The sequence below is a fragment of the Harpia harpyja genome, chromosome 8, assembly GCF_026419915.1.
Source record: "Harpia harpyja isolate bHarHar1 chromosome 8, bHarHar1 primary haplotype, whole genome shotgun sequence".
Taxonomy (NCBI): domain Eukaryota; kingdom Metazoa; phylum Chordata; class Aves; order Accipitriformes; family Accipitridae; genus Harpia; species Harpia harpyja.
In genome coordinates, this window is record NC_068947.1 from 6,448,533 (window position 1) to 6,465,439 (window position 16,907).

The 16,907-nt window shown below is 35.9% G+C and overlaps 1 protein-coding gene across 14 annotated transcripts in view; it reads right to left on the reverse strand.

The window, feature by feature from the left end:
- Positions 1-16,907, reverse strand: part of DMD (dystrophin) — a 1,317,358-nt gene that overhangs the window by 756,203 nt on the left and 544,248 nt on the right. For 10 of the 14 annotated variants that reach the window (XM_052795054.1, XM_052795067.1, XM_052795065.1 and 7 more), the window contains 3 exons: positions 10,166-10,289; positions 8,662-8,694; positions 2,961-3,048 (listed from right to left, as the gene is read on the reverse strand). In XM_052795054.1, the coding sequence (XP_052651014.1) occupies positions 2,961-3,048; positions 8,662-8,694; positions 10,166-10,289 (245 nt within the window). The remainder of the gene's footprint in view (positions 1-2,960; positions 3,049-8,661; positions 8,695-10,165; positions 10,290-16,907) is intronic. The other 4 variants (XM_052795066.1, XM_052795056.1, XM_052795083.1 and 1 more) reach the window with 2 other exon arrangements.

Genomic DNA, 16,907 nt, shown 5'->3' on the forward strand with positions numbered 1-16,907 from the left:
CCATTTCCAGAAAGATGTAAGAAAATGGCCATTACTTGCACTTGAAATCATTTGGGCAAATTTGTCAAAATTTTGTCTTATTTTGAAAAAAGCTAGTCTTCCATCTTATTGAAAATGACAAATTAATAACTATTTGAAGTAGTTGATGCAATGAGGGCATAATTTTAGTGTTTTTATTTGCTCATTAAATTGGTGAAAATCAAGAATTTGAAACTTACTTCCATGATAAGTACTGATTTCTTCATTATCTTTAGCAACCACCAGCTTTCATTCACGATGTTAATACCAATCCCCTTACTCTGCTTCACTCATGGCAGCAAGACATACCAAAAGTTGACAAGCAGGAGAAGAAACAATATAAACCCCATTCTCTCGTAAAACAATATTATTTTAGGAAAAATGGTTCATAATCCTCTCATGTTTCATATTCTAAAAGCTTCATATATAATCAGTGAATAAATATACTGTACCCAGATGAAACAGATCATTATCTGAAGTGCATGCATTAATTTTATTACCTTGTGTACTGTGCATAACAAATTGTGTCTGAATATTTTTAATTGTGCAGCACCTTACATGCAAGTACTTTGGAATTGCCACTTAATATGAAGTATATCTTATTAAGTGCATTTATCATTTGCTATAGTTCTATGATAGAATAATGTAGCATTATCTGTATTTTTATAGCTTTTGACTCATAAGCGTATGTGAAATAGTAACTCACAAGATGATATATGTATTCCACAGAACAGTGGCACTTAACAATTATGTGTTTTATCACAACAAATTCATTTGTATTCACTTTAATGCTGCCTATCAAAATTCTCTGAGTATTCATTCTGATGCCCTATTTATTTTATTCTAAACTACCATAATAGTCAAGTGTCCTCTCAAACTGCTAAACTGCTTCACTCATGCATCAACAGATTTGTTATTCTATTTTAGAATAGAATTTAGAAAAGAAAATCAGAATAGAATTTTTTCCTAGAAACACTGGTAAACAGAAGATGTAAGTTTTCATTGACTGTAATCATCAGACTTCTTCAAAAGCATAGGCAAGGAGAGGCAGAGCATGGCCCACATAGAAGATGGGTGGTTGGGTAAAGAATCATTCACCAAAAGCATCAATGATTTCCCCCGTGATGAGAAAAGTCCTTCAAAGGGCAATGTGCAGACACACTGCTTACAAACACAAGAATAGCTACACTGTGTGAGATGGCAGCTCTTTCTAGTGCAAAATACTTTTGCTGACATTGGCTGAATTCATTTACCTAAGGCAAGAATAGTGCCCTGTATAAATACATTTCTTCAGACTGTTTTCCTCTGTGCTAAGAACAAATAAATGAAACCCTAAACAAACCAATCCAATTCTCTCCAGAATTTGAATCCTGTTTTTTACTTATTCCCCCTCCTATCACAGTAAAAATAAAAGCAAGAAAATAGATATAAATGACACGACAATGAAATTCACCACCATTCTGAACTCTCTCCTGTAATCCACCAGAGATCTTAATCTTTTTATGTTCTTCATCTGTTACATTCAGAATCTTGTTTACGAGCAAAGAGGAAGCACGTTTTATACGTAAGTAAAGCCAAGAATTTAGTGATAGCATAACTGGAATCTTAAAAGTCTAATCATTGTTAGTCCAGACCTAATCGATACAGAGTAAGTAAAAAATAACAATGCAGTTAAACTTGTCATCACTTGACTTCACAACTGATCTATGCCTTAAATCTGTTTGCCTTGTGTAGTCTTTTAATTACAGATTACCCTGCAAATGCATGACGATCATCAACCAGGTCTCCCAGGCACAAAAACATGTCCCAAAAAATTGACAGAATTTTTTATATGGTCAGCCATGGAAAACTGCCCGAATGATTTCAAAGAGAGTGCAGATGTTACCAGGCTCCCTTCAGTCTATTCACTGAACCTGGGAAGGGAACCCTTGCAATAGTTGTTACAGTAATGATAATTAAATATGCCCCACACATTAAATATGGTCACTTTTAAAATATTACACCTTCATACTTAAGCAAGATAATCTTAGGATTCCATCAAATTCGTTTAGCTTGGCCAGTCAGTACCCCAAACTCAAAGCATTTCATTTTTAGGAATTAAATACTTGGTTCTTCATTATAACAATTTACTATAAAATTTGTGTTCTGAGGCTCAGTGCATTCAACATCTATATTTCTGGTAATCATATCAGTATGACAGATGTTGGCCTGAGTTTAATATTTTATTGCAGAGTTAGACATTTTTTAATATCCAGGACAACGGCATGACTTACAACTTCACTTCCATCTACCTTTCTTTGTTTTTCCTTTTTCCCTTAAAAATATCTAAAAGTTCAAAAGAATGACATAACGGAATAATTCTTTTTGAAAAATCAATAATAAAAATAAAAAACTTACAACTAATTTTCTTTTTTAGGAGTAGTATAAGCTTTGACATTTATTATCTTTGAAAAGCTGAATGCCAAAAACCTCTTCCAAAACCCAATAAAATGTTGTATTTTCTATGATACAGAACATTACAGCAATATGTATATTACAAAACATACATTGTGTAAGTCAGAAAGCACTTTTTTCAAACTGTCCAGAGTAATGCCTTCAGAGCTTTCTAACTCAGATGGGTTAATGTACCTTCAAAACTCAGCATACTCAGAAAATAAGATTACAACTTAAGTCTCTGCACAAAACAGATTGTTAATATACAGTTCATTACTGCGAGCAAGTTTTACACACATTTCTTTTCATGGTACTAAAGTGGTAAGATTTTTTTTCTCTTTTCTAATTAACAGATATAACATTCAGAAATAATAAAAGAAATATAAGGCAATATTACTTTACTGTTCTATTTAGACAGTATTTGCTAATATAATTCTCGTGATAAATATGAACCTGTGCGTTTATCAAATCCCTAAGAAGATTATCTAAATCAACTCCCATGTAATTACCATTCACCATCTGTTCCACCAGGGCCTCAGCTGATCTGCTGGCATCTTGCAGTTTTCTGTACTTCTCAGGCTTTTCTCGCTGGATGGCCTGCAGCATGACAGGAAAGGTGAGTATTTCAACAGAGGGATTTTGAAGAAGAAAGTAATTAATCTCAGGGATGTCTTCTGATTTCTCGAGACCATTTAACCTGTCATATTGCCCTGCCAGCCTCCCGATTTGCAACGAAAGCAGCAAGTACCACATACCATCAGGAAGGCAGTCAGTCATAAAGTCAAATACATAAACCGAGAATCTGAACACAGCAGAGTTGACAGATGATACACGTCAGTAGTTTACAGACAAATAAAAGACATACAAATTAAGAGCTATTCAAAGCCCAATATTTCAGAATAAAAATATTTGTTCAACAGAAAGTCCTTGTGGAAGAATAGATTTGCTCATTTCTCATGATAACAGCAAGAATTGAGCATGCTAACCAAATTACAGGGTTTCATAGCATACTACAGTATTGAACTCATATACCATTTGATTGCTTACTTTACTCTTCTGTTTGGAAAAAAAAAAAAAACCCTGTAAAATGCATATTGAAGTAGATATCTAACATATATGAACATATATAGCAGACATCCATGCATGAGCTACCAAGTAAGAATGAGAGTTAACTGCAGAATTAACACAGGCTTCTAGTTACGTATTGTATCTAATACTCTCAAATTCACCTTTCTGTACTCAGAAATTTCTCACCCACATTCAGGCTAGCACTCAGGCTAGCTGGTCATGGCTGGTAAAGGCTACCTGCTAAAGTTTCAGGACATAGTAGGAACCTAAGTTTCTAATTTCATTTTGGGTTGGTAGCAATACAGACAGAAAGTAAAATCATTTTAGATCCGACAGCCCCATAATGCTGTCTCGTAATTAACATCATGAAGTCACTCCATTGATTTGAAACTAATTTAGTTGTATAATTTAGGTGTAATTTAGAAGCTCTAAATCCGAAGCCCAAAGAAGCAGCATGGGGCCACAGCCAGGTTTAGTACCAAAAATAAAACAGACTATATACTTCCCAGAGATCCTGACCAACACAGGCTCCCGTAAATCAGAGTCCTTCACTTTACGGCAGCATATACACACATACAAAAGAATATGCCACCGCAAATCCTACGTGACATGTATGGAAAGAACACACAACCCTGGCTATGGCTTCTCAGTCTGGCTGACCCCGCTAGGCTTCCCGATCACCTTGATTATTTCCAAAGCAAAGGTATATTCTGTGTGACTTGACTCTTCGGGGGGAAAAGGTTCCTTACAACCAGAAAGAAACCTCAAGTAGGTGTCTAAGAATGCATTTAGTAGAACAACCTTATACAATTACATTTGAAAATGTTATTTTTCACATAGATTGCTATGCTTGGGAAGAATTAATATAAACACCTTTGAATAAACTCTCTTAAAAGAACTTTTAAAGTGTGATGCTTAAAACATCTTCAGTTTAATAAGCAGCAGCTCCCTGGAGGACTTTCCTAGGCGAGGAGATGCTCAGAACTTTAAAGAGAGATTTTCAGTTAAATTCACACATTTCCACAGCCTACTTATAAGTGCCATTCATTTGTGCATATAGAAATGATTAAACATCAGGCTTTCTAATAACATGCCAAAGCTTCTATCAAACGCTTTCAATAATACAATTTTGTATAAATATAATACATAAAGAAAGGATATTTAGAGAAGAATTAAGGATGGAAGTATTTTGGATTTTATAAACATATCTTTAATAGATACCTAAATAATCACTGAAAGATTATGAAGTTTAATCCCAATGAGTTAAAGTTGACTGTATTAATTGTTTATAGGTTTTGGAGGTCAATAAAATCTTCTACCATTCCACTCTACAATTTAAATATTTTCCAAATTTAAAAAAAAATAAAATAGTCTATTAATTCTCTGCAGAGTTCCAAAATTTCTTATAGAATCTTAATTAATACTACTCTGTCTATAATGCCAGGTATAATTAGCATAAGCCTAACTACAGAGAACTCAAAGGAATCATTAAAACACTAAAATATACTGAAAATAATTTTACTCCGTCTGTAATGCCAGATGTGTAATCATCATGAGTGTAACTGTAGCGAGCACAAATGAATCATAAAAAACCCCCTACAATATACTAAAAATCAGCTTTTTGAAATAGAAAAATATGACACTCAAGCCTGTGGCAATGAACCCTTCAGTGTCCAGCAATATGCTATGTGTGCAGAAAAATGTGGAGAAATGTCCATCTCTCCTGAAAGATTAAAGTTTCCAGGTCCTGATAGAAAACAGAAGCACTATATGTGAAGCCCTTAAATAAACATGAAAATTTGGGATATATCAAACTTTCTGTCAATTACTTCTCTCCATTCATTTTTATGTAATTGGCTTATATCATAAAAATGAAGTTCCAACCCTGGTTACAAGAAGACATATGCTCGCACACAGAAAGCACAATGCTAGCCAAAGGAGAAAAGACTGTCCTCTTGTTCCTCATACAAAGACAAATGACCTGAGCTGGGGAGAAAAGAGGAAATTCACCCTGATTAACTTATAGCACTAATCACATAGTCCTGCCATTACTCTGCACACGCTGCCATTGTTTGCCGAACCTCCAAACTGTGTCTTGATTTTTAAGCCCCTCAGAAGAAAGATTGCCATCAGCATGTGCAAAGTGTCTAGAAATGAAGGGAGTAGGAGTCCTGGAAACACCTCTCCTTTATCTCTTTGGCTCCGTTTTGTTCTTTTTTTCCTTTAGAGAAAGGGGCTATGCTCTCGATTCAGGTTCATTCGTGACACAAGTAGGCTGGGATAAGTTTGAAGAGGTTTGTGAAGTTTTGAAACTCTTACATTCTGTACATTTTAATCAATGCTTCTTTTGATGAAAAGTTAAGGTAGTGGCAAAGTCCCTTCCAAATACTTCCAAACATATAACTTTCCCCTTTTTTTACTCTTTTTTTTCTGTAAAAGATTTTCCAGAAAAAAATACACCAATATGAGAAAAAACGTTACCTTTACAGGCTTTTGTCCAATCAGAGATTAATTTTCTTTTGGACTATTTTATAACTGGCAATGCAAACGTATAATAGCCTAGTTTTAACTGATTGAGTAACACTAAAAATTCATCTTTAGCTAAATGTCAGCCAAAGGTGAAGAGGCTATTTTCACAATGCTAAGCGTTTTATTTGACCCCGAGATTTTAGCTGGCAGTTAATGACTTCGTAACCTAGAAAACACTGATGGTCTGAGGAATTTGGATGTTATTCATATAAAATCAACATCCTATTCTGAGCGCTCTCTGGAAGGATGCATGGTAGCAGTACTCCCTGACCTCCTGTGACTCTGACCAATTAACCCTGAGGGCAGGAGATAGCAACATTTTCATCTGTGGCTCTGACAGTGATTCAGCTTTCAAATACCCAGGCCCAACAAAGCATGTCTGAAAAAGGTCACCAAAACAAAATGAACAACCGAGAACCGGGCTTTTGAGAATACCAGGAGAACAAATTTAATTGTCTAGGATATTTGACATTTTCCCTTACATCTGTTCCTTGTGTTTACCTTTGATTCTGAATTTCTAGATCCTTCTTCTTGGCTAACCAAAATTCCTTCCAAGGGGTTTTATTCCCAGTATATTGATGTACAGTCTCAAATCTGACTTCTTATTAAGCAGGATTTTCTATCTAGCAAGTTTTAATTTTTTCCACCTGAATCTTCATATATTTGAATTTGCAATATTGAAAGCTCATTATGGCTTAAGAAAAACAAAAAAGGCCTGAGTCATTGTTAGGTCTAGTTTTAGTAAAATATATGTACTAACTGGAAAACGTTAACAGTGTGATACAGCGTAATGATGTTTACGGCATTAATGTTTGGATGGCTTCGTTATTTAGGAGTAGTATGGCTGTTCCACAGTGCAACTTCTATACTTATAGCATCCAGTCTCTCTGGCCAGGTAAGGCAAATATCTTTCTTTTGTAGCAGGGAAGGGCTATAATTATTTTTGTTTCTCCCCAGACATAGGAATGGACTTTCTGTGCATGTCTAATATTTTCAATCTACGTAACACATCTGCCAAAGGCTAATTTCCTGCCAGTATCTGAAGAGCACCTGGCTTAGCAAACAGTCAGTGCATTTCATACAGCCTACTCTTGGCACCGTCTCCCCCAGGCCTTCTCCGAGCTGGGATGGGAGCATGTTTTTGAACTTGATGAATCATCAATGATGGCAAAAGAGCTTTCCTTGTGGCCATTGCTTCTGAAGTCTGCGTCCCTCCATCATATAGCTGATGCACTTCCACTCTATCATATGGAAGTGACCCCTCATCCAAGAAAAATGATGAGTAGGAGCAAGCTGCCACAACAAGAAAAAAAATCATCCAAATAGTAGCCTGTCCTCAAAAGAACAGCAGAAAAGAACGCCATTAGGAAAAGGCCCTAGCTAGGACTCAGCACCTAACGTGGTGGGCAATAAATGGTAGGTCTGACATTAGCCAAGCACAGGTGTTCTGTACTACACCAATATATATATCATCATATAGGGAGAAAACTAAATGATAGCCAGTAAGGGTAAGACGGGACTTCTGCATGCATGTGCACATGGTCACATGCATGCATGTATAAGTACAACCGTGGGGTATGACTAGGTATGTCAGTACAATATAATCTTTTTCAATTATCGCTAACATCTGTTTTCCTTTCTGGCATTTAATCTTTTTTTTTTATATGTCTTCTACAACTTTACTAGAGATTATAATATATTAAAACCCACACTATCTTATTTTCCATTGATGTGAGGCTCATTTTGAGGGAATTAGAAACAAAAAGTGTTAACAAGCAACAGTGAAATTGCTCAAATCAGTGAACTGAACAGTACTTCCTGCTTTGGCTGTTAGTTTTATGGACGGAGACAGAGACCAGACTTGGAAAAGTCAGGTCAGGACAAGCTTTAAAACCTGACATTTTAAAAACCTTAACTTTTTTCTTTTTTGAAAAGCGTGTACAAAGACATCCATTAACTGAAAACCGTTCAACACAGAATCCACGTAGTGCTTGTCAAGTGCTATCTGTCAGAGTTCTATCAAATACATACATGTAGTCAGAATGTTTTCTCCCTTAAAAAATCTAGAAACTTCTACATGTAACTTGATATTCTCAATAAAATCTTCATTTTAAAAGCAGTGATACTCTATGAAATAAAAACCAGTCTTGGTCTTTAAAAATATTTTCAGTGTTAACGAAGGATACACATTCATTTCTCTTATTTCTATTTAGAGTTACTGGTTTGTCTCAGATCCCTCTTGATACAAAGCAGATCCTTTCTCTGCACTACTTTACTGAAAAGCAGCTGGAAATCAGTTTCTTAAACATCCAGTTATTCAGTTGCCAAGGAGGTCTAAGAAACACCTGAAACACATCTGAAACACCTCCTGCTATCTGCAGTGTCTTGAATTCCAACTTACAACGCTCATGCACTGGTTAAATTCCACACCTCTTTTTCCTCCCTCCCGCTTCCTCAGTGTTATGTATGTTTCCACCAACCTAAACGAGATCTGAACAAATGTGGTAGGTAGTGGCCTCGAGCCCCAGTGTTCTTCCTCAGCACCAACAAAGGCAAGGCAAGAGCTAGTGGGAACTCCAGCTAGGACCAAAGGAAGGTCTGTGGTTCACCTACCTCCACCCCTTTAGTTGCAGCGATCACCACCTCCTCGGAAGCAAAGAAAGGAAAGAAGGAGGAAGGTGAACCATGGGTCCTGGATCCTTTAATTCTTTTATCAAGTCTTAGAAACTGACAAGATCAGGTGGAACATTCATATTGGTTAGGGAAACCTGGCAGTGCAGGTATCCAGCGTAATATGTAGGTCAAGATGAGCTAATTTGTCATCCTTGAAATTGTTATATCCCCCAAAATATGAATATATGAAGGGGTGACAAGAGCATTTTCTTTTTTCTTTTTCTCCTTTGTTTCTTTTTTAATTTTACCTACAATGAAGATTGAAGCATTCAGAAAATTAACTGTATATCTATTTATGTATTAGATTAATCCTTACCTCAGTATGGAAGCATCTGAACCCATCAAATCTACTCTGTAGATTTGATCCATTTTGCATATATATTTTTATATATATATATATTTATGTATCTTTCACATAACATGAAGTGGTGCCATGAACTGAATTTGGGATATTACATTCTAATGGATACTTATTAGCGGTAATATTACGACAACATTAACAATTAAATTAAAATTATTGCAAGGAAACTATGATTTAACATGAAATTTTAAAATGTATATTTTCAGTCACAAAATTCAGTGTTCCTCAATTTTATCATAGCTGATTTATGATGGACAAGCAGACAGTGAGAAAAAATGGCAGCAAAACTAACTTCAACACAGTAACTTTGTTCCATCTGTTTGTGTTCTAGGAGTATGTATTACCATATTTTTAAATGAAATTCCATGATATACTATGATACTATAAGAGCTAATTATAAAAAAACTCCCCTTACTCTTACTCAGAAAAGACAGGCATTTTTGCATCTGTCTACAAAAATTAAATATGGAAGAAAATTTATAATAGTTTAGTTTTCAAGGGCTAAATTCAGAGTACGTGAAACATATACACAAACACAGCCACTCCTTAAGCAGTGCAGAATCATTCATTTTGCCAAAAGTAGAAAATTTTTAGTTCAGGCATGGTACTACAGAGTTTAAAAAAAAAAAAAAAAAAGAAAAAAAAAGAGACTGGTGATTTTCAGATATATTTTACAGCGCTGTAAAAAGAATTAGATACAAATTTCCTTTAGCATACACTAAAAGATGACACTTTTCACATCCTTCAAATTATGCTGTTAATATAGAATGGTGATGCATGTTTAAGAAGTAATATATAGGCTTTGATTCAACTTTACCAAAGACTTTCATGAATCTAGAATACCTTAATTAAATATGAGTATGTACGAATAAAAAAGATCTCTGTATTCAGACAGCCTATGGAGCAATTTTGGTGCCAAAATCTGCAATTCACAGAAATAGTGAGCACTTCTAAATTTCTCTTGGACGTACGGACCACCGGTGCTTGTCAGTCTACATTTGAACTCATTTACACTTGGACTTTGAAAGCACTTTGACAAGCTAATACAAACTAACAGACATATATACGAGTACTTTCTCCTACATTGACTCTTTCTCTGAGATCTGAGAGATTGCCTTCTTTTCGATATATTGCAAACTCGGGACTCTGAAGCACTGCTTCGGAGCGGGTCATCCAGCTATGGAGCTCTGTTGTATCCGAGTCAAACCTAAGAGACAGAGAATTGCAATAAGACGTTTCATTTCCACAGAGTTTCTGAAAATAGGATTGACAGTAAACACGTTTAACTGGTGGTTTAAACAAGTGACAAAGCAGCAATTTCTCTCCGCAAAAGACAGTTTTAAACCCCCCATATTTCATTAGATAGTTCATGAAACCATTCACTATAAAATTTGGAAACATAGAAATACTTTTTCATTTTTAAGACCCTGATGTGACAGCTGAACAGATGCAACAATGTTCACAATAAGGATTCTAATTGTACAAGCTGATGTTTTTGGAAGGCATGAAACGAGTGGCTCTCAGTGAGGAGAGTGTACCACAAGTCCTGTTGGCTCAGCCTACCTGGCTGACCAAATCCAGCCTTCATACCTGCACGATTTCTGCCCCAGCTTGTGCTGGCAACATTAAGGATATTCAAGCAGGAAATTTAACCATTAGAAAGGAGTCTCTTCCAACTGACTCAAATTTGTTGCATAATGTAATGACTAATCAAACTCAGTAAATTATAATTTTCCTACAGCTAGAACTTTAGAAACTGCAAATTAAGATCCCTAACTCTCTGTATATACTTTTAAACTAGTTTTTACTCTACAGTCCTTTTTATTATCGTTTGGACTCTTTCACCAACTTCTTTAAAACTGATTTTAATTTTTGTTACCTATTCAGAAGGTAGCAGCTCAAAAGGAAGGTTACCATACACAGATATTTAAATTACTGATGTGTAGAAAATCAAACTGTGATTCAGTATCTACTGTAGTTTTTCAAACAAGAGGCTTAAGACAATGTTTTTTCTCAGTTGTGCCACATTGTATTCTTGATTGCATTTCTTTATTGCACTATATGTTCTAATATTTATATCTAGTCTGTAACTGATTTTCTTTTTGCAACAATACAATGAAAGCAATGGAACAGAAAGACCTAGAAAAAAATAATTAGCTGTATCTTTCAGTTTGCTTTGTAAATACAGGTTGGATTATTTACATACAACTGCAAATCTACTAAAACCAAGAACTTGAACAACAATTATATCTTTGGAGGAATTAATTCTTTTATAAAAATATAATCCATATATACAAGAACTAACATACAAGGAGGTAAGGCAAAATCAGGCGCTACAGAAATCTACATATACAGAAACAAAAACTGAATAAAAGACAGAGTTCCATGTTTGATCTAATATTTATGCCTCCCTTTTTTTCTTCTCCACTGTGATCTTTGTGACTCCATTTAACAACACAGTGTGAAAGACTGAGTAATAAATAATGAAAGCAGAAGAAAGAAGAATCACACACTGCCTTAATCCCAGCCCAATATTCTATATTCAAGTTATAAACTCTTAGGAATAATTTTGATAAAGCAATTCCTAATAATACTATTTGAACACTCGTTAAAGGAGAAAAAATACAATTGTGAAGTAATGGAAGGTGCGGAAATCTTCATTTTATAACGAATTACAAGTTCAGAGGTGGAATACAGAAGAAAATTCCCAGATGGTTCAGGGAATCTCTGTGCTGGTACCAGATTCTAATCCCCAAAAACAAACTGCACTGCCACTTAAGAGCTTCCTACCTCAGCTTTATTTCTGATCCTGCATGACATCAAATCAATTGTAATTCTTGAAGTATAATGTTATCCCTCTGTTCTGCATAAAGTAACTGCATATTTAATTACCACAGAACATCAGACATCTGATAACAACAAAGATGACTTTACCAGTCCCTCAGTACTAAACTCCCTTGGCTACAGGTAAAATTGTATCACTTTTGGTGTTCGCTGCATTCTCAAGCTGTGAGTAAGTAGGACCAGTGAGACCAACTTTCCGAAGAATAGCCTGGTATTAGCCTGGTATAGGATGGAAATTCACAGAGCAAAATGTTTACCAGTGATCATTTCTTCATTTCCTAAACAAAAGGACTTAGCCCTCCCCTCTGCAACATCCTCCCTGGAAGAAGAACGGAAGAATTTGGGACAGTTCTGATAGTACAACATAATAATCAGGAGCATATTCCGTGGCCCAGAGATTCATCAGCTGGTGGTAAGTATCAGCCACAGCAGACAGTGTCTTGACAGAGCTGATCTCAGATAACAGATTGCTCTGTCACTTGCAGTTTCTTCTGGAGATAAATATAACTCCACAAACAAAGCCTCCTGCCCAAAATAGGGCTATAAAGAGGGGGCAGAAAAGGATTAAAAGACATGAAAGTTAATTCTAAGTAGCTTTTTGCAGCACATAAATATCCTTAACATAAAGACATTTTTCAATTACCTTGGAAAAAAAAAAATCCTCTCTCTTATGTTCATCTTGTATAAAACCAGGAAATACAGGTAGAATGTGGCATTTAATCATTCCGCTATGATGATTGGACATTTCCTTTCTGAGCCCAGCTGCAGTTACAAACTATATTAACTCTAGATTGATATCAAAGGATCAATACGGTCTTTAAATCTCCCAAGTACAACAATACTTTTGACATAAAAAGTAATGCAATATTACCTTTCTGCCCCAGTAAAGTTGAGTGCATGTAGAATTTGTTAAAATAAATCCATGGAAGACACTAAAACCAAATCACTTGAGACAATTACTCTAAATAATTACCTTATTTCAATGTGCACGTTAGCTTGCTCCCCACCTAAAAATTCAATCTGCAGCAGAGGATTTATTCTTTATGCAGCACTCATGGTTTAGTTTTCCAATTAGTCTTTCCTTCTGCTATTCCACAAGAGAGATGCTATCTTTTACTGCTCTCACTGCCCTCTCTCTACAGGCTAGCACATTTCAGCTGAATTTAAATACAGTCTCTTTTTACTCCAGAGCACGTTTGAAAAACCATCTTCACATTTTTAATCCATGCCATTCAAACTTTCATGGAAGTCCCCCACAAATTGATTTTCTGGATCATACTAAGCCATATGCCCACTTCAGCTTCCCATTCAAAACTCTCTTGCTGAGATCACCACATGTACTTGTTCTAAAAGGATTCCTTGCTCTAGCTTTCCCTTCCTTTTCTGTATTAAATACATGATAAACCTCTCCTTTAAGGTATTTCACAACTTAGTTGCATTTTGTTTTTCTTTTTCTGTGCACGGAATTTCTAACCCAAATACCCAGCAGAGTATGATACTCAAGTCCTACTACAAGCTTCCTATCAGATCAAATACCTTCTGGAAGCCACTAAGTAACAGCAAGCATTAATTTGTTTCATTTCACAATAAAAACAAATGCAATTTTTATTAATAATCAAAGGCCTGACTGACTATAAACCTTCCATTTGCACAACGTACCTTACGAAGGCCTATTGTGGTTCTTACAGCCAACATCATCTAGTGAAAGACAATGGTATATTTTAAACGCATAATTTTTCCTTTTCTTACACATTGCCACAGTAAGATGATGACAGTGAAGTAATGTGCGTGCACCGACCTTCCACATATTTATACGAACAACTTGAATGTTGTACAAGTTCACAAAGGAACACAAGTCATGGAGTACCCTCCTGTCATGTGGCTGTCACGGTGTATAATCTTTTCTCTAGACCGAATTAATTTCATCTTCAAACTGCTACTGTGTTACTGCTACCATGACTGGACAGCGGTTTCTGTACTTCATTCTTTCAACAGATAAAAATTGCCTCACAATTTCCTTTGTTTATTTGTTTTTTCCTTCCCTCCCCAACCACCACCACACTGGGCATGTCACCACTGTGTATCTTGGGCAGACATAAGACCGTTTGCCTACATATTGAGCTGGCCAGGAACGATACAGCTCTGCTCCAAGAACCACATTACTGAATTACTGCATTTCCATGGCTGGACTGAAATGCCCAGCTCACCAGCGGTCTTCCTCAGCTTGTAGCTCTTTATTGCCTAGAACATGCCAAAGAACAACTTTACAGTATATGATGCCCCTTGGCAGAATTATTCTGTGATGAAATAATTCCCTGCTGTCTGTCTTCCTCCTCTATATTTGTAGTTGATGAGCCATTAGTTGATAAATAGCTTTGTTCTTATCTCCTACTTCAACAGCTTATTTGTTCTATTAAATATTCTTCCCTTCCTATTTTTTTTAGTTCAGTCCTCAAATAATTTTATTTCCTTTCTGAATTACATTCTGGACCTCCCTCTACACTTGTGATACTATTCAGTTTAGCCTCATCAACATTATGACCAGCACATTTCTGTAGTGCGCATCAAGGCGTTAAAGAAAATACTAGATCAATCCCAAGTGTAAATCTCCTTCAGAAACATCACTAACATCATCTTATTAGCCTCACAATTCTCCTTCTTTAGCCAACTATCCATCTTACCACTGGTAAGGTATGGTTATAAACCATACCCTTCCCCAGCCTGAGCAGTAATTCCTGAATTTTAATATGGAATGCTTTGCAGAAATTCTGATAGATCCACTGCATTTCTCATATGTAAGCAAATCACTTATGGCTAAGGCAAATGAAAATCTAGAGGTTGTTGTAGAGTATGTTCATTAACACCATTTGCCTTCAGCAAACAGCCAGTGGCTAGAGACGCAAAGTAGTTTTAAATCCAGTCATCATGTCTTCCAGCGAGTGCCAGCTGGTACCACTCCTATACTGCAGGAGGCAATTTCAGACACTAAATGTGAGGAAGAATATATATTCTCAGTGTGTTTGTCCCTATGCCATTTCTCGCTTCACAAACAAGAAAAAGGGTTAAAAACCAACGAGCACTAAGGAGTTATAAAGTGTCCATGTTTACAGACCTCAAGATACCCATACTACTTCTTACACTCTAAATGAAAATGTTTATAAATTATTCTTCCTCTAAGCAACAGAAAACTGTCCTGTTGCATCTCAATGTTACCTTTTCCTTTCCTCTGGCACTGGCTACACAGATACAACACTGAAACTAAGGACCACCAGGAAAACTGAAGACATTGCTTTCCTCTTTTTCGATTTGCTAAGTAACGTTAGACAACAATACAAGAGCAAAAGCTGCATTTCAATGAGAGGATAAGGGTCAAACAGCCCAATGGAGTTGCTGTAAATGGACAGCAGTGGGATATTTGAAACAATAGCTATCAAAAAATACTTTGAATAAGTCATTATGATTTTTCCTTTGATATATTTTTCTACAAAAATCCGAACTTTTCTAAGTAATGAAGCATTAGAATACCAAATATAGTAATTTTCAAAGAAATGACGGATACTCTCTTTTCAAAAAATTGTTAACACTTGTTAAATGAAAAAAAACACTAGATGGAGCAACTATCCTATTTTAACATGCCTTTCTCTTCAAAGGGCATAAAGTCTCTTTCAAATCTGAAGACTAACATTATATCCATAATAATGTTATGACAAATAGACTTTCCTTGGAAACATTAGGAAGCATGTGCAAAGTTATTTACTAAATGGCAAAGAAAGATATCTTGAGATATTATTCAAGAACATTAATATTTCAAATATGTTTAAATTAAATGTTAAGCAGCTCTAACCTGTTTGCTATTTGAAAACCTACAGTGAACAAGAGTTATTTTCAGATTTTTCTATGCTACACAACTGACCTGTTTTTCCCAGAATATGTAAATACCATGAAAATGAAAATGTTACCTTGCAACCCTTTCTCCCATTTACAGGGTTGTTTATTTTGTCCTAAGATTTCAGCTGTGTTACATTTATCTCTAGTCCTAATAGATACTTTCCAGACCTTTATTATACAGCTCTAAGTATTTCTTCCTTCTCAGTTTCAAATTAATTCATTTGGGAAAAGGAGCTTTCCTATGACCAGCAACAGAACTTAGCACATGCCTGAATTATTCTGACATTTTGAAGCATTATATTTGCAGTAGTTCTAGATTTTTTTGCAGGGTGGACGAGGAAGAAAAAAAAAAGTAATCTGTTTCTTATCTCTGCTTTTCACCACTTACAGTAAAAAGTTGCTTTAGGAGGCAAGAAAAAAATCAACAGCTTCTTTCTCATGCATTTATGCGAAGTGAATTGGGGCAATGGAAATTTGACATTCACTCCTGTGTATGCTATTGGTCTACAAGTCCAATTGCTTCTCCTCAATTTCTTCAGTTTAAATGGAGATTCTCATACTTCTAATCCTTCCAAAGAACTTGGAAATGTAAAAATAAAAAGCATTCTAGAGAGCTTGATGCTTTAATCTTAGCCATCCGTTGTTTCTCCTCAGCTAAGTAGCTGGAGACCATACTGTAACGCAGTCCACTAACACAATATTCACAGAGTAGCCAAACTACTCTTTCTTCCTCCTTGAAACTAAGCACCTAGCAATTCACACTGCAGGTGCAGTGCATCGTTAAGACATCCTCTAGTCTTTCTAAAACATTGAGACCACAGGAAAGCAAATCTGGAGCACAAATCTTTCCAAACACGTGGCAATGGAGCCTGATGCATTTATTTCAGGCATATTCTTCTACAGCAACAACGCTGACTAAACCTTGAGAACAGATGAAAGAAGCTGACAAAACCTGGAAGCATTGTTCACCACCTCAAAAAAGCCCCAACCCTCAATGTGCCTTTCCCCCCTGGCCCCCAAAATACCAGGCAAGAGCATGCAGTGTGTTGTACCGTGGCTGCAGAAAGTGGCCAAAGCAAGCTGGTTATGCACC